The sequence below is a fragment of the Chrysemys picta genome, chromosome 3 (assembly GCF_011386835.1).
Source record: "Chrysemys picta bellii isolate R12L10 chromosome 3, ASM1138683v2, whole genome shotgun sequence".
Lineage (NCBI taxonomy): Eukaryota > Metazoa > Chordata > Testudines > Emydidae > Chrysemys > Chrysemys picta.
Window position 1 is genome coordinate 18,532,051 of NC_088793.1, and position 22,870 is coordinate 18,554,920.

At 45.0% G+C, this 22,870-nt stretch overlaps 3 protein-coding genes across 4 annotated transcripts in view; 1 reads left to right on the top strand and 2 right to left on the bottom strand.

Annotated features, from left to right (window-relative positions):
• The window catches only part of PLA2G7 (phospholipase A2 group VII), a 39,679-nt gene extending 34,896 nt beyond the window's left edge, over positions 1-4,783 (bottom strand). The window contains exon 1 of one of the 2 annotated variants that reach the window (XM_008163088.4): positions 4,646-4,783. The gene's annotated coding sequence lies outside the window, so the exon portion shown is untranslated. The remainder of the gene's footprint in view (positions 1-4,645) is intronic. The other variant, XM_008163091.4, reaches the window with a different exon arrangement.
• ANKRD66 (ankyrin repeat domain 66) lies at positions 1,542-16,124 on the top strand. The gene is made up of 3 exons (XM_005297371.4): positions 1,542-2,104; positions 7,084-7,312; positions 15,058-16,124. The coding sequence occupies exons 1-3, from the start codon at positions 1,966-1,968 to the stop codon at positions 15,236-15,238; spliced, it is 549 nt and encodes a 182-aa protein (XP_005297428.2). The 5' UTR covers positions 1,542-1,965; the 3' UTR covers positions 15,239-16,124.
• A 4,825-nt stretch (positions 16,125-20,949) lies between these two features.
• LOC101931684 (taste receptor type 2 member 40-like) lies at positions 20,950-21,906 on the bottom strand. Its single transcript, XM_042848663.2, has one exon. The coding sequence runs from the start codon at positions 21,904-21,906 to the stop codon at positions 20,950-20,952; it is 957 nt and encodes a 318-aa protein (XP_042704597.2).
• Between the last annotated feature and the right edge of the window lie 964 nt (positions 21,907-22,870).

A 22,870-nucleotide genomic window follows, 5' to 3' on the forward strand; every position in this document is an offset into this window, starting at 1 on the left:
GCATTTGCACAGAAAAAAGCCAGAAAAGCATTTGTTAAATAAAAAAATATTCAAATTATGGCTCACTCTTTTTTTTGGTGCCTTATTTTGTTTTCATGTGTCGTCATTTTTTATTTTTATGATGACTAGGGGCCTCCAAAACTGGAAGTGGCCCGGGCCTCTCAGGACCTCTGAAAGGGCCTGCTAGTTAGCGCCTTCTGTCTGTTCTCTGACCGTGGAACCAATCCTTCTACGGCTGTGGAGGAGTGTGTGTGCTCCCTCCCAGCAGAGGGGTGGTCCATGCACAACGGTGCTGAATGAATTGGACACTTTGGCCAACAATTCTTTCCTGGGCTGATGTCAGAGATCCCCTGAAAACTCATCTCCCACTTTTCAACTTACATCCCCCTGTTATCTCACGCCCCACTGCCTTGGTCTGTCCCACACTGACTGATTTCCTCCCCACTGGCTTTGCTCTGTGAAGTGTGTGTGTGGAGGAGATGGGGGAAGGTGGGGTTGATACACATTGTATCTGAGCTGTCCAGCCTGTCTTCTTTCTGTGCCTGCTTGGACCAGCTGCTTCACTCAGCTCAACTGGCTCTTCTCCCTCTTGAGGCTTTGTGCCAGGAGGGGTGAATGGCACCCTTTGCATTAAAAGAGATGATCCCTTTACCCCTTCTGCTTGCGCTATGCTTGTAGACCCTGTGCATCTATTATAGTAAAACCTGCATCAATCTCCCAAGCCCGGCTCCTAGCTCCCCTGTTTGGTAAAAGATGAGTACTGCATTCTGCACTTGGAAGAAGGGAGAGCTTTCCTTAGCCATGATCCTTCCAGCTGAGTACATCACTGGAGGAAATACCCCGTGTTCCTAACAGGGGCGGTTTTTGCCGCCCCAAGCACGGCAGTCAGGCGGCTTTCGGTGGAGCGCCTGTGGGCAGTCCGCTGGTCACGCAGATTCAGCGGCATGCCTGCGGGAGGTCCGCCGGTGCCACGCCATCGGCATCCCCGCCGCCGAATTGTCGCTGAAGCCACGGGACTGGCGGATCTCCCGCAGGCATGCCGCCGAAGGCAGCCTGACTGCCGCCCCCACAGCGACCGGCAGGCCACCCCCCGCGGCTTGCCACCCCAGGCATGCGCTTGGTGCACTGGTGCCTGGAGCCGCCCCTGGTGCCTAGAAAAGCTAGTTTTGTTTTCTGGGGATGCTCGTAATTTGTCAGCAAAGCAGCCACTTAAGTGATCTCCTAACACAATGGGGACCTAAAGTGTGATAACACACATTGCACAGGCCTCACACCCAGCTGGATTCATAGGATAGTGCCTGTGCTGTGGAATAGCCTCAAGGCTCTTGCACAAATGCAGAGCGTGCCGCTGGGGGAGAACAGCATTATATTTTTTTATAAGCAGTGTGGTGTGTCAAGATCTGCCCAGAATAACATGGGAAATATCTGAGCAGAAACAGCTTTTCTTTAAAACAAAAACAAATCTGTATAATAAGCCTGCAGCTTTAACAAGGGAGGAGCCAGTTTCCATGGTAAATAAGTAACAACAGATTTGGAGGCCAATGTGTGTTGTGAGCTGGCAGAGCTTCAGCGACATCTTTGAGAAATGCACTATGGTTTTATCTGTGGTTTTCTTTATATACTGAGTTGCACTTTGTAACAGATTTCCCTGGACTCAGAGACTAAATACCTAGCAAACATCACCAGCAGACTGTAATCAGTGATTGGTTTAAGTTCAATTAACTGTGGATGTTAATTTTCTTCCTTTCTTTTTGTCTCTCTGCCTTTGTTGTTTTGGCCTTCGATAAAATCTTGCTACAGATGGTTAATGTCTGAATTTTCAGTGTGGACACTGCCTAATCCATTCAAATTGTCTCTTGGGCAGAGGCTTTCTGAGCCACAGTTACTGAAAACTGCTATATAAAGCATTTGCACGAAGTTGTTGTTTTATTGTTCTTGTACCAGGGGTTGTCAGAACTGTGCAACATGACAGAGCTTCATGAAGCTGTAGCTCTGGGCGATTATGATTTAGTGAATGAGCTTCTGAAAAAAGGGCTTTGTGATGTGAATTACAAAGATACGGACTGGAATGACAGGACACCATTACACTGGGCTTCTGCTAAAGGTAAGAGGGCTGTGTACTCAGTAGCCCATGTAGATGCTGACATTGAAGTTATAGAAGATAATGCTGCATATTATTATACTACACTATGCAGCATAGGTGCTGGAACTAGGGATGTTGGGGGTGCTGCCGCACCCCCTGGCTTGAAGTCGTTTCCATCACATACAGGGTTTACAGTTTGGTTCAATGGCTCTCAGCACCCCCACGATACAAATTGTTCTAGCACCACTGCTGTGCAGGCTGTTAATGGGGTTATGCAGCGTACCGATAATTACACTGAGAGGTTCTGATTCTTCTGTCCTTGCCCAAACAGACAAAATATTGAAATTAAAAGGGAATTTTGCCTGTAAAAGAACTTGTGGAAATGGACCCCAGATGATCATTTCTTGTCTATATAAAGTATGATTATTTTAAAGGGATAATGTGTAATTTTTACACACTGTGTACAATACAAGGGCCCTGTTTCTTCCCTCACTTTGATTTCACACTGGAATAGCTGCATTGACTTGAGTGGAGTTATTCCTGATTTACACCTGTGTGAAAGGGGAATCAATGTGTAGACACAATGGGCATTTAGGAAAAACAGATTGAGCACAGTAACTACACAGTGATTTAAAATCCTCCCACTTTTATTTTTAGTGTTGAATTTTTCAAATCAGCAATGCAGGACCAGATCCTGCCTGCACCTGACGTTTTGTGTTTTAGCATCAGAACTATTTATTGAGGTCCAACCAGGTATGTCCCCTAGAAGGCAGTGGGTGGAACTGTGCGGATGTAACCAAGGACTTAATTTTAAAAGAAAATGGTTTGTATGGGAGTCACTGAGAGCTTAATTTAGCCTGCAGAATCTTTACAACAGGTGACAGTGCATGAGAAGGAAAGAATCCAGCTTGACCCTCAGATCCCAGGTTGAATTTACAGGGCAATTAATGAGGGGGGAAACAAACATCTTTTTACTTGCATAGGAACTGAAATCACCAGACAGGGTTAGACCTAAAGTCCATCTAGTCCAGTACCCTGTCTCTGACAGTGACTGGTACCAGATGCTTCAAAGGAAGGTGAAAGACCCTCACAGTAGGCAGATGTGGGATAATCTGCCCCCCACATTTGTCTCATGCTGATCTCTCATAGTTAGAGATTGGCTTAAACCCTGAACACATTTATTCACCAAGTACGCGTGGTCTACAGGGCATTGAGACACAAGAAACAGACCATTTCAATACCATTCGAATCACTTTGCCATCTTTTGCGGTAGAGCTGCATTATAATGCATGAACATTTGTAAAAAGCTTTGAGATCCTTGATGAGCCTCTAGAAGGACAAAGAAATTCTTACCTTATCTGGTGACTTTTATTGTTTCAATCATTATTAATTCATTTTTCATTGCCGCTGGACTTTCCCCTGAGATGTTGTTCCCAGATGGAATGAAATGAAATACTACACATTCCAGAACAAATAATTACTTTGTTACGGGGGCTATGGGCCTGATCTAAAGCCCTTTGAAATCCAGGAAAAAAGGGTTCCCTGGACTTCATTGGCCCTTGGATCACATATAAGGATTAACCCTTATAAAAGTTAGGAAGCTTAGGGAAGTGCCAACAGAGACTTATGCAAGGGGGATACGATCAAACTTACATTAATTGGCGTGCACTAAAAATACACGGCACAAAAGCAGTGCCGAGTTAGGGTTGCTCGAAGCACCTTCGATCCCAGTTAATGTGATATCCCTTTGTAAGACATGTCATGAGTTTTATCTCTGTTGTTAACTCCCTAATTACCTGCCTAAGAGCCTTACACATGATGTGCAGAGCGTGCCAGCTGGCAGAGGCAGATCAGTGCCATTTCTAGTTTACGTAAGAGATGCCTACTTAGCGTGGCGCTCTGTTCCCCTCTAGTGGTGGCTAGACCAGCTAGAACCTGATGAGCCTGCTACATCCTTGGCTCAGAGAGCGGCATCTTTTAGCTCAGGCAGTAGAGCCTTATGTGTTAAGATCCAGAGGTCTGATCCCTGCTGCTGATGACCCAACCTGGAGCATCAGCATTATACTTACATTCTAAGGGCCTGATCCTGCAAGTTGCTGAGCGTCTCCTGCAGTTACCTAGTGCTCTCCACTCCCATTAGCTTCAGCAGGGATTAAGGGCACCCTGCAGGATTGGGACCTATGTTAGAATATGTGATTATATGAAACCCTGGGATTGGGGGTAGCTGAGGAGGACAAGTGATAAAAGGTTAAATGAAATATATGAGTTTGGAAGGGTGGGAAACAAAGTGATATATCCCTGTGGCAGGTTAATGATAGTTGGGTATAAAAGGTATGGGTTAAGTTATTGATATTGGGCCGGTTCTCAGCTAATGTAAACTGGCATAGCTCCATTGACTTCAATAGCGGCTCCGGTCCATTGTGTATTGTATTGTGTCACAATAGTACACAAAATGCTAACCCCCTGCAACCAGCACACAAAATCTAAACACCCTACATCCGGCTCTTCAAAGCATTAAACATAAATATAAAATGTACATTTCCCTCAATATTTTTCACTGACCTGGATGAACAGTTTCACACTCTGTGCAGCCCAGGGCTGTGGTTTGTATTCATGTCCGAACTCAGCCAGGTTTTCTCCCTCTCCCTCAGCATTTCAGGGAAAGAAATCATGTGTAAGCGTGGATGGAATACAAAGCTGAGAACAAGCTGGAAGGACAGGTTTTTGCACAGAAAAATCTATGTCTTTCCAACTCCCACCCAAGCCTCCCTCCCTCCCCAAACTAAAAAAAAATCTGTGAGTCAAATCCTGAGGTCTTTACTCTGTTCTTACTCAGCCTTCAGCCTGGCAAAACTCTCTTTGGAATCAATGGAATAACAAGTAAGGACCTAAGTATTTATTTCTGTGCTAGAGCCATTTTTGCTAGGCTTTGCAGACTTGCACTTCTGTCCCCCATAACCTGTCTCCAATGTCTTTTTGCCTTCCTCATTGCCTTTCAGTGCCCTGTCTCCTCTCCATTTCTCTTTTTTCTCTTCTTCTCGCTTGTCTGTCTTTGTGTAGGATCTATCTCAGTGTTTCTCAAGCTGGGGTCGCCGCTTGTGTAGGGAAAGCCCCTGGTGGGCTGGGCCGGTTTGTTTACCTGCCCCATCCTCAGGTCCGGCCGATCGCGGCTCCCACTGGCTGCGGTTCACCGCTGCAGGCCCATGGGAGCTGCTGGAAGCGGCGGCCAATACGTCCCTCAGCCCATGCTGCTTCCAGCAGCCCCCATTGGCCCGGAGCAGCGAACCGCGGCCAGTGGGAGCTGCGATGGGCCGGACCTGCGGACGGGGCAGGTAAACAAACCGGCCCGGCCCGCCAGGGGCTTTGCCTACACAGGCGGCAACCCCAGTTTGAGAAACACTGATCTATCTGCACTGCTTTCTGGTCAGCCACTAGGGCACTCTAGGAACTGAGTGAAACTCTCTGCAGTTTCTTTCTTCCCATGATCACTGCTGAACAGGATATTGCTGAGAGATGTAGTTTTTCTGTGATTGACTAATGTCACCTGGGATGGATGAAGGCTCAGTGAAATATAAAGAGTTAATGACTACAATACAATGGTCTGTGGTTAAATATTCTGCAGATGAGCAGGGTCCTGACTGGGAGGCAAATTAACATGGCACAGAGATGGTATCTAAGGGCTATTGTGGGTGAATTCTGAACTTGGTGTTTTACTTATCTGTGCTGCAGTGTTTGTTATACTGGGCTGATCAAAAATGTGTGTGTATTTCCGGGTAAGGCCATAGAACAAGGTAAGTCTCAAAGGGTACGTTTACACAGCAGAAAAAAAAAATGCATCAGCGAATCTCAGAGCTGAGATCAACTGACTCGGGCTCCCAGGGCTTGTGATGTGGGGTTAAACAGAGCAGTGCAGTTGGTTGGGCTTCGGCTGGAGCATGGACTCCAAGACCCTCCCTCCTCGCTGGTTCCAGAGCCCAGGCTCCAGCCTGATTCTGAATGTCTGCACTGCTATTTTTAGCCTCACAGCTGACCCAGGCCAGCCATGACTGTGCCATGGGTCATTTATCCCTGTGTAGAGATACCCTGAGACGCTTTGCTGAAGATTTTTTTGCTGTGTAGATGTACCCTGATTGGCTTATCCATCTCCCAGGCAGGGCTGGCTCCAGGCACCAGCGAAGGTAGCAAGTGCTTGGGGCGGCCAATGGGAAGGGGCGGCACGTCTGGGTCTTCAGCGGCAGGTCCCTCAGTCCCTCTCGGACCGAAGGACCCGCCGCCGAATTGCCGCCGAGGAATGAAGCAGCAGCGGGTTTTTTTCCCCTTCGCCGCTTGGGGCAGCAAAAAAGCCTGAGCCGGCCCTGCTCCCAGGCCATGAGGTCTGGACAAAGAGACTGGGGATCTGGTTATTTTTAAAAAGGTATTCAAAATATAGATTTTAATTATGCTGGTGTGAGTCCCTAAAGATTTAAAAAAAATATCCATGCCCTAAAAAGGAAATCACAAAACTCAGATTTGCAAGTGCTGGAAACGCAGCAACGACCAATCCACAGCCATAAACCATGGTCGCCCCAGCTGAAGCTCGTATACTTGGCACTGCATTCATAGTGGATGTCGTCCAGCTGCTGAGATTTGAATTCCTGTAGCCCAGATGCTCGAGGACAAGCTCTGCTTAACTAGAGGGAGTATGTAATATACCGTATACCACATGTGTGGATATGAACCTCAGTACCATTGTCTGGATGGAAGGTCAGGCCCTATCAGATGATTGTGGCTATTTTCTGTCTACAGAGGTTATAAGATCTAACCCTAGTTCAGCTAGCAGAGCATCAGCACAAGTGGTAGAGGTTTGTGTGTGTTGGAACCAGAGTTCCTGGTGACGTCACTGCCGTGCTTGTTGTCCCTGGACTCACATTCTTTACACTGCCATAGAGTGGATAGAACGTCTTGAATATTTCACCTTTGAACCATTTTTTTCCTCCCTGTGTTTTCTGCATATCTACAAGGGCAATCGGAGATGGTAAAGCTACTTGTGCAGCATGGCGCTCGCCTTTGCTTGAGAACGGACGTGGGTTGGACTCCAGCTCATTTTGCGGCTGAGTCAGGAAGACTAGGTGTGCTAAGGACTCTTCATTTTTTGCATGCCGCCATCGATGCAGCAGATCTCTATGGGGACACTCCGAAAAGGATTGCAGAAATCTACGGACACAAAGACTGCGTGAAGTTCTTAGAAATGTAAGTAGTGACAGAATTCTGCACACAGCTACAGAAGTGGAAGCCAGTGAAGGTGAAATTCACTCCTATAGAGGGCCAGCGCAATGGCCTATGCACGACTTGCATTTCAATCTAAACCTGTGCAAGCCCTAGGGTTTAAGTGACATATAAATGTGCTTAGGCCTTCGGCTGGGCTTCTGCACAGGAGTGAGCAAATGGAAAGACCTTTGTTGATTTCAGTGAATCCACTGAGCCAATTATCTTAAGTGGCTTGCTGCCACTGAACAGCACTTCATCATTTTCCATTTTTTCAAAGTATTCTGGCTATAGGTCCAGGTTTCCTAAAGACAGGGCCGGCTCCAGGGTTTTGGCCACCCCAAGCAGCCAAAACAAAAAAACAAAACAAAAAAAACGCGATCGGGATCTGCGGTGGCAATTTGGTGGGAGGTCCTTCGCTCCCAGGTGGAGTGAGGGACCGTCTGCCGAATTGCCGCCGAATACCTGCCCCTCTCTGGAGCAGCCGCCCCAAGCACTTGCTTGAGAAGCTGGTGCCTGGAGCCGGCCCTGCCTAAAGAGTTAAGTACCCAGGAGCTCCCCTTAAGGCACATAAATAAGTGGCTTGAATTTTAAATGTTCTGTGACTATTTAAGCTCCGATATGAAGTGGCCAGATTTTCAAGAGAGAATAAACAGGAGCTCCTGGGTACTGAGCCCTTGTGAAAATCTGGCCGCTTCACAGTGGAGCTTACAGGGGAGCTGAGGTCTTCAAAAAACTATGGGTATGTCTCCACTACAATAAAACATCTGCAGCTGGCCTGTCTCAGCTGACGCGGGCTTGTGGGGCAATTAAATTGCAGTGTAGATGTCCAGGCTTGGGCTGGAGCCCACAGTCTGGGATCCCAGGAGAGGGAGGGTCCCAAAGCCTGGTTTCCTGCCTGAGTCCAAATGTCTGCACTGCAATTTTATAGCCCCACAGCCTGAGCCCGCGTCAGCTGACACAGTAGACATATCCGTAGTTCTCACTTCTAGGGTGATGAGCTACAGCTGTATCCTGATTCTGTGACGGGAGAAATAGAAAACAGCCTAACCAGCTTTCTTCAATTGGTGCCGTCACTGCTACACAGTTTTCTTGTGAGTGAATAGTAGGACTGTGAGGTTTTTATGTTTCTTTCCTAAAACAAGATAGAATACTCTAGGCAGTCCAATTTACACAAGCCAGTTCCTGCTTTCTGGGTCTAAACCCAAGAAATCCCAGCTGCTGCCTTGGAAGGTAGAAGGGAGAGTTAACTCGTGCGGAGCTGGCCAGAGAGTGACAATTTAATTCTGCGAAGACTTTTGAGATTTCGAAGTTTCGTGTCTTTCCACATTTCCGATGAAAAAGCATTTTGTGGAAAATGTTTCAACCAGCTCTATTGTCTCATAACTACCTCTGGCATTTACCATTGCATCCGTAAGGCTTCTCACTAGCAAGTCTTTGAATTCTGAATGGGTTGCCAGGCCCCTTTTTCCTCACTCTTCACAAACATTCATGCCATTGGGATTATGTTCCCACAGATATTTGGGGGGATTAGTTGTTCCTCATATGACTACCCATATTCACATGCAAAAATGGGGTATTCGTGCATAAAGAGGACTATTTGTCATTCGCTCTTCACCAGTTGTTGGTTTTATTTTTTAAAAGCCTCAGACATCCATTGAGGAAGCTGGAAGAATTGTGTGACTTAGGTGACCAATTGCACAGAATGAACACTGAATAGGTAAAGTGAACAGCCCTTTGGCAGAACACTGTTCATCCAAGCTAACTGGTTAATACTTCGAAATATCAGTTACTCTCATAGAAATCAGGATTGGTTCACAAATAATTTGCAAAAGAAAGGATAAATCAAAGAAATTCTTTATTCAGAATAAAAAACAGTTCTACTTCTAATCGCAGGCAAAAAATAATACATTAAAGAAACATGTACATCATCACCACTGCAATAACTATATGTAACTATGAAATTAGAGCACATATCCTTAATTTTTTCCTGCTTAATATTCAAACAAAAATGTACCCATTCAAAATTTAGCCAGATCTGTCAAGTCAGCATACTATTATGTAATGCTGAAAGTTTTCACTGTTTCTCACCTTTGGAATACAATTTTTTTACGCTGTTAAAAGCTATCATTTAGAATTACACATGTGATTTCCACACTCAACTGACCCAATGGGCCATCTGTATGTTTGGTATGTTGACCATTTGCGTTTGCTTGTGGAACTGTGGTAACCGCATGTGCAAATTATGCACATGCAAATTTTATGTAAGCTCTTCTAGAACAGGAGGTCAGATGCTCAGCTGGTGAAAATTAGTGTTGACTTCAATGGAATTATGCCAATTTATACTCACTGCTGGAAATGGGCCATGATTCTAACTGGGATCTGAACAAAAAATTTTCTTTGGCTTTACTAGCTTAGTTAGATCTCAAAGATACAATACAACTGTATGTGGAATAGCTGATTTCACCCAAATTGTATCCCAGAATGAGATGAAGAGCCAGTGACACCATTACTAAAGGGAGGATATGTATCTGGCTGTCTCAGACCGCTGGTCTATTCCAATAGTGCAGGTTCCATGTTGTGAAACTAGCTGCCAAACTTTCTGCTCTGATTTTCAGCTACACTAAGGGCCCTGTGACAGGGTGCTAAGCAGAAAACTGCTTAGCCAACCCTCTCTCACTCCAGCTCCAATTAAGAGAGGTGAATTGGAGCTAGGGTGACCAGACAGCAAGTGTGAAAAATCGGGACAGGGGGTGGGGGATAATAAGAGCATGTATAAGAAAAAGACCCAAAAAGCAGGACTGTCCCAATAAAATCAGGACATCTGGTCACCCTAATTGGAGCTGGGTAGACCACCTGCAGGGCCGGCTCCAGGCACCAGCGCAGCAAGCAGGTGCTTGGGGCGGCCAACGGAAAGGGGCGGCATGTCTGGCTCTTCGGCGGCGGGTCCCTCAGTCCCGCTAGGAGGGAAGGACCTGCCGCCGGAGGATGAAGCGGCGGCAGTGGAGCTCCCGCCGAAGTGCCGCCGATCGCAGCTTTTATTGATTGATTGCTGCTTGGGGCGGCGAAAATGGTGGAGCCGGCCCTGACCATCTGTCCCAGACTGGGGAAGCCTGCTGCCTCATCAGGCTGGGGCTGGCTAAGAGTCCCAGGGGAAGGAAGCCAGAGGGGAGCTGGAAAGAGGAAAGCGGCAGGAGAGGAAAGGCAGTGAGGGGAAGCAGAAAGAGATAGCTAGCCCTCTCTTTCCTGCCGGTGGACTGCAAGAAGGGGACTACTTGTATGGTGGAAAGGTGGTGGGAGCACAGCCTATAAATAAAAGCACCAGGTGGGCACTGCACCAAAAGGTCTCTGTGTGACTTTCTCAGCCCAGCAGGGGCGGAGCCAGAAGGGCCCTGCAGGGACGCTGCTACATGCCCTTTCCACCCCCGCTTTGTGTAAAGGGGACATAGTGTAAATGAAAGCCAGGCACTCCGTATTTAATTCAGTTTACTGGAGTAAAAGTTTTAATAAACAACACCATTATTAATAGTCAAAGCACATTAACACGAGTTATGAAGCAAAGTAATATATCATGTAACACCCAGGAGCCTTCAGACAAATAAAACATGTTACAATGGCAAAAACAATTCTGAAACAAAATGTTTTTAAAAATAAAACCCTTTGGGCTAGATCACATGCTGGTGATTAAGGACAGACAATGGAGCTGATGAATGCCGAGGCCTTCTCTGGTGATGTGACATCCACCCTCTCAAGCTGGAGTATGGGGTGACAACAGCAATTGCAGCTTCAGCTCCAGTTTCGTGAGACAGTCAGGCAGCTGAAGCAGACCCCAGGCAATTTTAATGCAAGTCCTGAGAACCAGCTACATTTCACTGGTGAGAGATACAGGCCTAGATTTTTGATTAAATACATATTTTAAAAGAGAAATTTACTTTCCAATTCTAGGGTGATCAGATGTCCCTATTTTATAGGGACAGTCCCGATATTTGGGGCTTTTTCTTCTATGGGCGCCTATTACCCCACACCCCCGTCCCAACTTTTCACACTTGCTGTCTGGTCACCCTATCCAATTCACAGCCCATCAGTTTGTCCTCTGCTCCCTCTCTTGCTCTCAGGAACTACAGCGTTCTCTCCCTGACTCAGCCCTCTGGCCAGGTCACTAGTGTGGTTTCCCCTTAGGTTCCTGCTCTCCAGCCATCTCAGGCAGTCTTCTGCTTCACTGCCTCACAGTATCACTCCCACAGTGGCTGGCAGGGGAACATGGGCCCACCCTCTACTCCAGGTTCCAGCTCATTCCCTTAACCTTGCTGTCTTTTCCTAAGCTACTTCCATACCTCCTGGCCTTTCCCACTCCTTTGTATTTGCCAGTCTCCCTCCTCCCTGGGAATAACTCAACCCAAACACTCCTCCCTTCCCCCAGGGAGTGACTGCATCTTTCCCCCGCTGCAACCTCTGCTTCCAGTTTTCTGATCTTTTGTATCAGCCGCACCTGTCCCTTGCAGGTGAGCTTCTCTCTTCGCTGCGTCCAGCCTAAAACTCCCCTGTTTGTAGCCTAATTAGCTGATTGGGCCCTCCTGACCTAACCCAGCTCTTGCAGGGCCAGTGTGGGGTCCACAGCCCATCACAGAAGGACATTATGCTTTTCACTTCTTGAATGGGGGCTCCTGAAACTGGCTTACCTGTTTTGCATCTGCCAGGTGTGACTCCAGAGAGAGAAGAAGAAGAGGAGGGGAGAAATGATGAATGTGGCAAAAGCCACAGAAAATCCAATGCCACGGAAAAGAAAAACAAATTTGTCTCCAAGATCAAGTCTTTCATAATGTTATTTTCTGAGAGACTGGGCACAGAATAATTACATTGCATTTTGTAGATGTCACAGAAGAAAGGGATGCTGTTGACTAAGGAGAAAAACATAAACATGAGGCGCCACCAGGCTATCAGCTTGGAGATTCGCAGGTTTAGGTGGATGAAGAAAGGGGGCTGAAATCTGCAATTCTGACATGGTAAAAGACCTATAAACAGGCTGCCCAGAGGATGGGAGAGCTTAGAAATCAGCTGACAGCTGTGAATGCTCGTTATGCATTGGTCCTAGGATAGAAGCTAGCAGAGAAAGCCGTATAGAAAACCCTTAGCATTGCTGTGCACAAGAAGCAAAACCTGGAGATCCCCAGAATGGTCAAGATCTTATCACCTGAGTTCAGGCCTCTCTTTTTTGACAGCCACAATGAATTTAGCCAAAAGCCAACAACTGCCTCACCTCTTAGAAATGCCAAGAAACTGACAGTGGATGGGGGGAAATTACAGCTTTGGGAACATTACAACTGTTGCCTCCCATTGTTTAAGATGTACACAAGTTCTGTTCCAGAGGTCAAAGGTTTTCGTGCAGCGCTCTGTTAGAATCTGGGCAACAGATGCACTGCCCTTCTCTCTGTATGTCACGCATGCAAAACATGGCTTAATATGTATACTTAAATGGAATTGTTCCTGCTATACTAGGCATGTAAATGTGAGGTGTATTCGGTTACTGAGGGTCTGTGTCACTCCCTGATATTTGCGTGTCACGTGGAGAGTTGTATACAGAGTTAAAAACAATGTTTGTGTCAGAGGCCTGGAGTTTGTTCTGGAACAACGAAAACACAATTTACATCAGTTTTGGTCTGCAGCAGAAATTCCCCATCTTGGGTTCTTTTACACCAATTTTGCACTGGTGCCGATGGCTAACCAAGGTGCAAGGAAGCTGAGAACCTGGCTCTCTAGTGTGTTTCCATCTCATTTTCAGAGTGCTTAATGTTGAAGCCACAGTTGCTGTTCTAGGAGGCCCCTTCATGGTCAAGCTGTCTTCTGTCAACCCTGATGGGGCCTCATCCAGAATGGTGTCCAGAATCCACAGTATCTCTTGAAATCAACGGGAGTTGCAATCATCAGCAAATGCCAGGAGCTGGCCCTTATTATTCTCAATTTTTTGTTATGTATCTAGGCTTTGTCCATAGAAAATCATCAATCCTTTTCTTAAAGATGGATTAATGGTTTAACCATCCGGTCTAAACTCTCAGGAACTTAAAGGATACTTCCTGCAGGGTAGAGGTAGCCCTTCAGTAGCCTCAGTTATTGTGATCACCAGGAAAATTATCTTGGATACAATAGCCTTATCTCCATTTTGAACATTACAACTATTGGCTGTCATTCTTGCAGAGGTACAGAAGTTTTGTCCCTGGCTGACATATGCACTACGCTGAGTCTTCATCTCATATACAGAAAACACAGCTTTGAATAGTTAAACAAAATAAAATAAGTGTATGTTTCTCTTCCTAATTAATCACCTGATTAATGAGGAATGTACATGGCAAGAGTATCCTCTTCATGAGTATCAGTGTCACTCACGGATATCTGCACTTTCATCCAAAGAGCCATGCACAGAAATAAAATAATTTTTTAAATCATCTTGTAGAAGGACAGATGTTCATGACAGTGCACTAAAGCTAAATGTAAGAAATGCCAGAGATCCTGCTAGCATACCATGGTAATTTTTCTTTAATTTTCTAGTTTAAAATTTGAACTTCTACAACACAGCTTTATTTTTTATAGCATCTTCCATGTAAACTGTATCCCAGAATGCTATACAGAGTTGCATTAATGAATAAAGCAGAACAATATATTTCTAAGAAGAAGTGGGCTTGAGTTGCCAAATTCAGATCTGGATTTGGATGCAAAATTAAGCTTAGGGTTGTTATGGTTCCAGGTTTGGTTCAGACCACTTTAGAGACACCACCAGCTGCAAAGTGTAGATTGGGATTTGTGATAGACCCAGACCAGTTGGGTACAGCAGAATAGCGGAAGGGGCTGCTCCAGGCTAATGAGAACACCTGACTCCAATTAACCTGCAAAGAGTCAGGTGAGGCCATTAAGCTAATGTGACCACCTGACTCTAATTAAGGCCCTGCTGATACTATAAAAAGGGCTCACTCCAGTCAGGCAGAGGAGAGGAAGTGTGGCTGAAGGACTGGTTAATGAAGACGCCCTCAAGTTATTGATAAGGGAGCCCTAAGGTAAGGGTGAAGAAGGGAGAAGCAGGAGAGCTGTGGGGAAGTGGCCCAGGGAAATGTAGCAACTCTGGCAGTGAAAGGTTGGCTGTCAACAGCTGCTACCATTAGGGTCCCTGGGCCAGAACCTGGAGTAGAGGGCGGGCCTGGGTTCCCACCACTACAGGAACACCTCCTGGGAGGGGAAGTCAGGCCCCTGTCAGGACAGGAGGCTAAACTGTTCTAAAACAAGCCCTAGGGACAACAGAGACTGTGGGAATTCTCTCACCAACCTCCTTGCTGGCCTATGATGAAAAGGGCTCAGTAGACTATAACCCTGGCCCTAGAGAGAGAAGGGCTACATGGAGGGCCACAGAGAGCCACTGAGGCTAGCATAAACCGCCTAGACGCACAGGACCCATGGGGACAAGGTCAGAGCTCTGCCACAGATTGAAACTTCTTCAGATTTTCTTGCTGTTCTGATCTGGTGTTTTGGTTCTGAACCATCTCTAGTTCTAAATAATAAGCGATAGCAGAAAGAGGGGAAATGAAGAGACTTAGGCTGGTTATTTTTAACTGAATTTTTGTGTATGACCGGTTTGCAATGTTTTAGTCTGTTTCATTGCATGGAAAGTCCACAGCAGTCCTACAAGCGTGGTCTGACTGTGCAGTGTGCAATGGTTATGGCAACGTTTTTTCTTTCTTCCGTAGAGCTGAGGTGGAGTGCAGGGACTACCGTTTGGTGGCAGGATTGAAAGGAATTCAACTGGACCAGACAGATGAAGACTGGGAACTCAAGAAAGAAGAGCTTAAGAAAAATACACCCTGTGCTCAGGCGAAATATACACGCTCTACTCAAAAGAAAAACAGAGGAAAGAATGTGAAACAATAGCATCTTCAGATTCCTTTGAACTAGGGAAAGTCAGAGAGAGCTAGTCAAAGACACTAACAGACCCCAGATACATCTGGAGTATGAAACATATACTAAGTGTTTGTCTACATGGTGCTTTAGTCCACGTCAGAGGGGTAAATTGTAGTCTGCACTAGCATGCTGCGTGCTGATTGGCTTGTGTGCACCCTGCTGGCATGCACCGAAAGTTCTCTGGTGTGCATTACCGTAGCCCTGTTTCAGACAGGCCTATGTTAATGTGGGAACTTTCAGTATGCGCCACGAGGGTCCACGTAGGTCAGTTAGTGCATGACACACTAGTGGGGACTAAAATTGACACTCCTCTGGTGTGAATTAAAGAACTGTGTAGAGGAGACCTAAGAGAAAAAGCATCTGGTCTGTGCGGTGGGTTGTACATATGACTATTAATGGGAAGTGGCTAGAAGTAGTGGATCTATCTATCGTGACAAAGTCAATCCTGACAGTGGTGGAGGGCAGATATATCAGCCCTTGGATGGTGAAGGTCCTGTTCCCTATGAGCTGAAAAAAGGTTACCTCAGGTTAAGGCCAGTTAAAGGCAGTCAGTGACCTTATGATCCCTTCTGGGGAGAGTGAGGAGGGGAGAGATGAGACAGGCTGCAACGGGGTAGTGGCACCACCAGAAAGGAAAGGCTTGGTGAAAGGCTGTCTCTCCTCCCGATAGGGAAAGAAACTGAGTTACCAGTTGCTTGGGGGAAGGACTGGCAAGGAGGAGCCAGCATACTAGGGTAACACCAGGGAGAGGGGGCAGGGACAGGATTTTTTTGTTTTTGCTTAAGAGAACTTCTTGGGCCTACCCTGAGGCCTACCATGTAAATAAGGAAAAATAAAACCCTAGTGAAGGGAAAAACCCTCCAGAGTCAGACTGATTTACTCCAGGCCCTGCTACTGCCGAAGGGAGAAATGCTGAGGCCGATGAGGTGAGGGAGGTACCCTGCAATACTATCTATCTAATCTAATGATCTAGCCTATCTATATAGGCAAGAGGTTCCAAAATCTGGAGATTTCATGCAAATATCTTAATACTCTAATTCAATGACTATGCATGATCATGTTGACATAAATGACAGGAAAGTGCCTCTCCTCCCCACACTCTACCTGGGTGTGTGTGTGTGTATGGTGGGGCGGGAGAACCAGATAGAGACTCCAAATGGTAGACGCAGAAGCAGCCTTGGCAGGAGGGACAGCCGCGGCCATGTGTATATATATATACACACAAACAGTTCACAGATCGCAGCGATCCCTTAACTTCATTGCTGTACAATACAACTTTATTTGGTACACAAACAGCATCCTGAAATGCTTTACAGAGTTAATAACACAATGCCATAAATAATAGCAGAGGGGGACAGCAATTGAAGAGAGATTTTTCAGCTGAGATATGAAAAGAGAGGAAGAGATGAAGGCCACTGCTAGGAGCAGGGGATGCATCTAATCAAGTTAGCACTAGTCTGTTCCAGTATTCCTATGCTGCGTAAACCTCTACATGTAATTGGTTTGACTGGAGTAACCCTTCTAATAACTATACTGATAGTAATGATAACAACACTTTAACATAAATTATGAGTCAATGGAACTTTAATCAGATAACAGTCTATAAAGAAATACAGCATGATGCAGTAGTAAGCCATTATAAAGCAAAATATTATTAATGTAGTAATAATACCTAGCTTTTACTCAGTGCTATTCATCCTTAGATCTCAAAGCACTTTACAAAAGAGATCAGTATCATTACCCCTATTTTACAGATGGAGACACTGAGGCACAAGGAGGAAAGTGACATGCCCAAGGTCCCCCATCAGGCCAGCAGAAGAGCTGGGAATTGAATAGAAGTATGAATCAGGAGGGAGAGGGATAAGTAATGCTTTTCCAAAGACTGAAATGGACCTAGGTTGTGACCACTTTGCACTTAGCTACTGGCAAAAAGCAGCTAGTCTCCATATCCAGTCTCATAGACTTTAAGGCAGGAGGGCCCATCACGATCATCTAGTCGGACCTCCTGCACATTGCAAGCCACAGAACCTCACCCACCCACTCCTGTAATACTTCAATAACCTCTGGCTGAGTTACTGAAGTCCTCAAATCATGGTTTAAAGACTTAAAGTTGCAGAGAATCCACCATTTACATTAGTTTAAACCTGCAACTGACCCATGCCCCAAGCTGCAGAGGAAGGCGAAAAAAACCAGAGTCTCTGCCAATCTGATCCAAGGGGAAATTCGTTCCTGACCCCAAATATGACAATCAGTTAGACCCTGAGCATGTGGACAACCCCCAGCAGCCAGACATCTGGGAAAAAATTCTCTGTGGTAACTCAGAGCCCTCCCCATCTAGTGGCCCATCATTGGCCATTGGAGATATTTGCTGCTGGCAGTCGCAGATCAGGCAAATGCCATTGTAGGCAGTCCCATCATATCATCTCCTCCATAAACTTATCAAGCTCAGTCTTGAAGCCAGTTAAGTTTTTTGTCCCCACTGCTCCCCTTGGAAGGTTGTTCCAGAACTTCACTCCTCCGAAGGTTAAAAACCTTCACTAATTTCAAGCCTATATTTGTTGATGGCCAGTTTATATCCATTTGTTCATGTGCCCACATTGGTGCTTAACTTAAATAACGCTGCTCCCTCCCTGGTATTTAGCCCTCTGATGTATTTATAGATAGCAATCATATCTCCCCTCAGCCTTCTTTTGGTTAGGCTAAACAAGTCTCTTCTCATAAGGTAAGTTTTCCATTCTTCGTATCATCTTACTAGCTCTTCTTTGCACCTGTTTCAGTTTGAATTCATCTTTCTTAAACATGGGAGACCAGAATTGCACACAGTATTCCAGATAAGGTCTCGATGCATTCACAGAATCATTTCTCAATGCAGGCGGATCCTCCACTGGCACAGAGTTATTGTTGCTGGTACTACATGCACCATCCCTTCAACGCATAGGCGTTGAAATGGGTGAATGATTGAAGTGTCTCCGCATTCTGGACACTGCTTCTATAAAGTCCATTGGGCTATAGACAGCAAGCATAATTTAAAGCAGACCTTCAACTGCTACAATGCCAGGGAACTATATCCGCTCAAAGCCAGCCCAGGGGAGTGCAAAGGTAACTTAAAGCTATATTTCCAAGGCTAGTGAGTTTGTTTTGTGCTTTGCAGACACAGCTCAGTATCTGAGCCAGTATCTTTAGCAGAGTTTGGTATTCTCATCTGTGAAGCCAAATTTGCGGGTCTAATTTCTAAGAGAGAAATCTAACGTCTAAACCATGTTATCTTCCACTGAGTCTCTTAGGCCCTTTTCCTGATTGATGCTGAGAGCTGCATAATTTATAGAAATCGGGGGGAGTTGTGGGGTTGCCCAGCACATCTCAGGAGCTGGTTCTAGTTAATCAGCTTTTTTTGGAGTCATCAGTAGACTTTGATGGCATGTAAAATCAATAGCCATGCAACCCAGAGATGGCTGCATTTTTATGGCACTTCATGTAGTGGTATCACCAGGACCCTACCAAATTCACGGCCATGAAAAACTCACCATGGACCATGAAATCTGGTCTCACAGAAAAAGAAGGAAAAACAGGTAAAGCATATGAAATGTAAAGTATTAAGTGAGGCTTTTATTTTACCAACATCTCTTATTCCCATTCCCTTAGGCCGGGTCCACACTAACCCCCCACTTCGAACTAAGGTACGCAAATTCGAAGTACCTTAGTTCGAACTTACTGCGGGTCCAGACGCGGCAGGCAGGCTCCCCCGTCGATGCCTCATACTCCTCTCGCCGAGCTGGAGTACCGGCATCGACGGCGAGCACTTCCGGGATCGATTTATCGTGTCTAGACAAGACGCGATAAATCGATCCCAGAAGATCGATTGCTTACCTCCGGGTCCGGAGGTAAGTGTAGACCTACCCTTGGGCACTAGGCCTGTCTGATAATCTTTTAGATGGTATTAAAGATGGCAATAACTGCCCCTTTTGGGGAAAAGTGATGTTAGTTGAGATGGGCTGGAGCTGTTGTCATTACTGTTGCTAAAATCTGATCCTGTTTCCCTGAAGACAAAACAAGAGCAACAGACACAAAGGGTGAAAGGAAAGATCAGCCCAGATAGAAAATGCAGCTTCTGTCTCTAGTACTGCTTCTTACCTGCAGCCTTGCTGCTGGAGAAACACAGCCCCCACAGTACATGATCTGATTAGCTGCTCCAAAACTTGTCAAACTTGTACCAGCATCAGACTGTGTAGGGCATTGTTTTAGCTGCCTCTCTGGTCATGGGCCCACAGCAGTGTAGGAAGAGAAGGTCTTGGCTGGCTAAGCCAGACTCTTTCTAGGCAAAAGGAAAGAGAAGAAAAAAAGGGGGGAGGGAGGAAAAGGGCACATGAATGGGAGATGGGTGACAGCAGGAACCAAAGTCTTACATTTCAGATGGCGTTTGGGATTTAGCAGGAGCTGGTTGAAGTACTGATGCCATCTGGGTCTCTTTCTGGCCAGGACTGGGCAGGACATCTCTCAGGATCAAGGCAGTGAAGGTCCAAAGATGTCACAATGGATCCCAGAAGATAGTGGGGGAAGGCTCGGGAAGCTCATTCCCAGCCAGCTGACTTGATTCTTCCCTTGAAGCCTTTTTTAAGGACCCCAAAAGGGAGTGACGAGTGAAATATCCTATTCCCTCATAATTTGACCTAAATGGTGGAGAAAATATCCAGGATACCTGTTTTGGTCCATTGATTTCTAGTCCTACACTGCTCTTGTTCATGAGATATGATCTCAACACAGTCCGTGGGTGCTCTTTTTGTCTTAAATTTTTGCTGATTTTTATAAATAATTTTATGTAACCGACTGAGCTGGACTTTTCTTACATTGGACAATTTAGAGCGCAGGACTGTACACAGCAAAAGCATTTAAGTTTCATTGGCTCAAAGGGACTTCATAAATGCAAGATAATGTTGAAATATTAAGTACATGAGATGAGCAAAATTAAGTGGCCTTTGATCACAGGATCATAAAGATGTACAAATTAGCGATGGAAAAGCCTTATTAAATCACTTAGTCTAGTTCCTGACAATGCTTCATTGTTTTCTGTGATATATTTTCTAGTGAGTTGTCCAGTCCAGTTTTAAGTGCTTCAAAGCAATGGGATTTCCACCACTTCTCTTGGGAAACTGTTTTGCAGTAAAGTGGGATACTTGCCATGATATATCACCTGGTACTTGCAGTCTTTTAGACAGGAAATTCATCCTGTAAGAAGTCAAAAATATATTTCCATAATGAACTTAGAAGCAGCCCCATATGTCCATGGAAATTCAAGGTACAATCAGCTGAAGTGAGAGACAACAACATTATTTTCTGGAAAGATTAATTTTTATTTCCCAGATTCCTCCATTGAGCTAGAAGTCTTTTCAAAACACCAAAGCAAACCACATACCAGGAGACATATTAAAATAGGTGCCTAAATTATCCTTTCATTTACACTGGTTTTACATCACTGCAGCTCAATTGCTTTCAATTAAGTTTCTTCTAAATATACTGACTTGGGAGAACAATTGAGCTGAAAGACACATGGATCGGTGGCATTTCACACCAGCAGAGAATTTAGACCCTAGATTAAATTGTTTTTTTAATAGAAAAGCCTGAGTTTCTTCTAATGGATTCCATCTGAAGGACAAAAGTAGATTTTATGATGTTCTGTCTCCTACTCATCTCTTGCACTTTGCATAATGCAGAACTTTAATCAATGTTTTTTTCAGTTTGGGATTGCTCAGAATCAAGATAGTGGAATGTACTGATGGACAAGCATCTACAATGATTGTACAAGCAATGCTGGCAGTAGATGTTTCTTGATATATATTCGTCAACAAGGTCAGCAAAGCTATAAAGTTAACAATATTGATGAGGAAGAAAGACACGATAGTTTTCATTGCTTGAATGTGGGCCTCCATGCAGGGGCTCCTGAAACTACTTGAGTTGTTTTGCATCTGTTGTGTGTGTCTCCAGAGAGAGAACAACAACAGAGAGGCTGAAATGATAAATATGGTGAACGCCATGGAAAATCCAGTGCCACAGATAGAAAGTACTTGAGACACAGATGTTTCCACTGTGACATTTTTCGCATTATAATGTCTTTTGAGGCTGGAATTGAAATCATTACACTCTATTTTGTAAATAGCATTAAGGAAAGGGAGGCTGCTGAACAAGGAGAAAAGCACAGATCCCAGGAGCAACCATGGCACCAGCCTGGAGATTTTAAATTTTAGCCAGATGAAGAGGGGGTGGCTGAAGTTTGCAATTTTCACACAGTAAAATACACACAAGCAGGCAGCGAACCATTGATTGGAAGAGTTCAAAAACCAGGTGACCGCTCTGAATGCTTGGAACACGGAGTGCAGGTAATAGATCTCTGGGTAAAATGTTGAGCAAAAAGTCTGTAAAGTTGTTTTGAGCAAGAAGCAAAATCTTGAGAATGCCAGGACAGCCAAGATATTGTCACTTGAGGACAGGCACCTCTGCTTGACACATTCAACACAATTCACAGCCATAATGAAAGAATTTATCCACATCCCGACAAAAGCCTCACATACTAAGATTACCAGGACAATTATACTTGAGTTAGTGATGTCATCCTCTTTTACGAAGTTACAATCATTGTCTCCCATTCTTTAAGAAAGTTCTGGCTCTGAAATAAACATTCGTCATGCAACGTTTTACTGTTGGAATGTGGGTGACAGATGCACTATCTTCTTGTCTGTGTATCTCCTATAGACAACACAGCTTTATATAGTTGGGAAAACAAACCCTTCAGAGATGTCTCTTCATAATGAAGCATCTGCTTGACCAGGAATGTAAATCTGTGGCGTATTCTCTTACAATGTATATTTGCATTTTCATTTTGAAGAGCTGTGTACAGCGTAAAAACAATTTTAAAATGATCTTTTAGGAGGCCTTCTGTTTATGCCCGAATAATACAAACTAAATAAAACATATACCACATAACCCACTAATATATTACATTTGTGTTCATTCGCTTTCTAGTCTGAAATCTGAATTACTTCAGTACATTTACACAGCTGAAAAATAAAGATGTGCATTACTGGAGAAACCAGAGGAATAAATGCATTGCTATTATGAAACAGGGATGGGCCAGAGTTGCCAAGTTCAGATCTGGATTTGGATGTCAACATTCCTAAAAGTTCAAGAGCATTTGAATCTAGGCCTTGGTGCAGCCCATTTAAAAGACAGCTGTCAGTTGCAAAGTCCAGATCTGGATTCCGACGTTTCCAGATTTCAGTGGTGTTCTGATCAGGTGATTTGGTTTTGAACCACCTCTAGTACTAAATAATAGCAGAAAGAGAGGAAACTGCGCAGGTCAGATTTGATTATTTTAAAGTAAAATACTCTGCATGGTCAGTTTGCAATGTGTTTAGTCTGTTGTAATGAATGAAAAGTTCATGAGGCCTGGCTGGCTTCCCATAGAATGTTGAAACAAGTTCAAGGTCTTGGTCCCTATCTTCAAGGTGCTCAAAGTCCTGAACCCCAGCATATCTAAAAGATTACCTAAGGCTCCGGCATGAGGACTGTGGTCGACAACTCCACTCTCCTCAACCTGCCTGCTTGAACACA

Excerpts from the sequence above, each read along its gene's own strand:
- ANKRD66 (XM_005297371.4), top strand. The coding sequence starts at position 1,966 with ATGACAGAGCTTCATGAAGCTGTAGCTCTGGGCGATTATGATTTAGTG. Across the intron at positions 2,105-7,083 it reads ACACTGGGCTTCTGCTAAAG|GGCAATCGGAGATGGTAAAG; the intron begins GTAAGAGGGCTG and ends CATATCTACAAG. Across the intron at positions 7,313-15,057 it reads TGCGTGAAGTTCTTAGAAAT|AGCTGAGGTGGAGTGCAGGG; the intron begins GTAAGTAGTGAC and ends TTTCTTCCGTAG.
- LOC101931684 (XM_042848663.2), bottom strand. The coding sequence starts at position 21,906 with ATGGGAGACAATGATTGTAACTTCGTAAAAGAGGATGACATCACTAAC.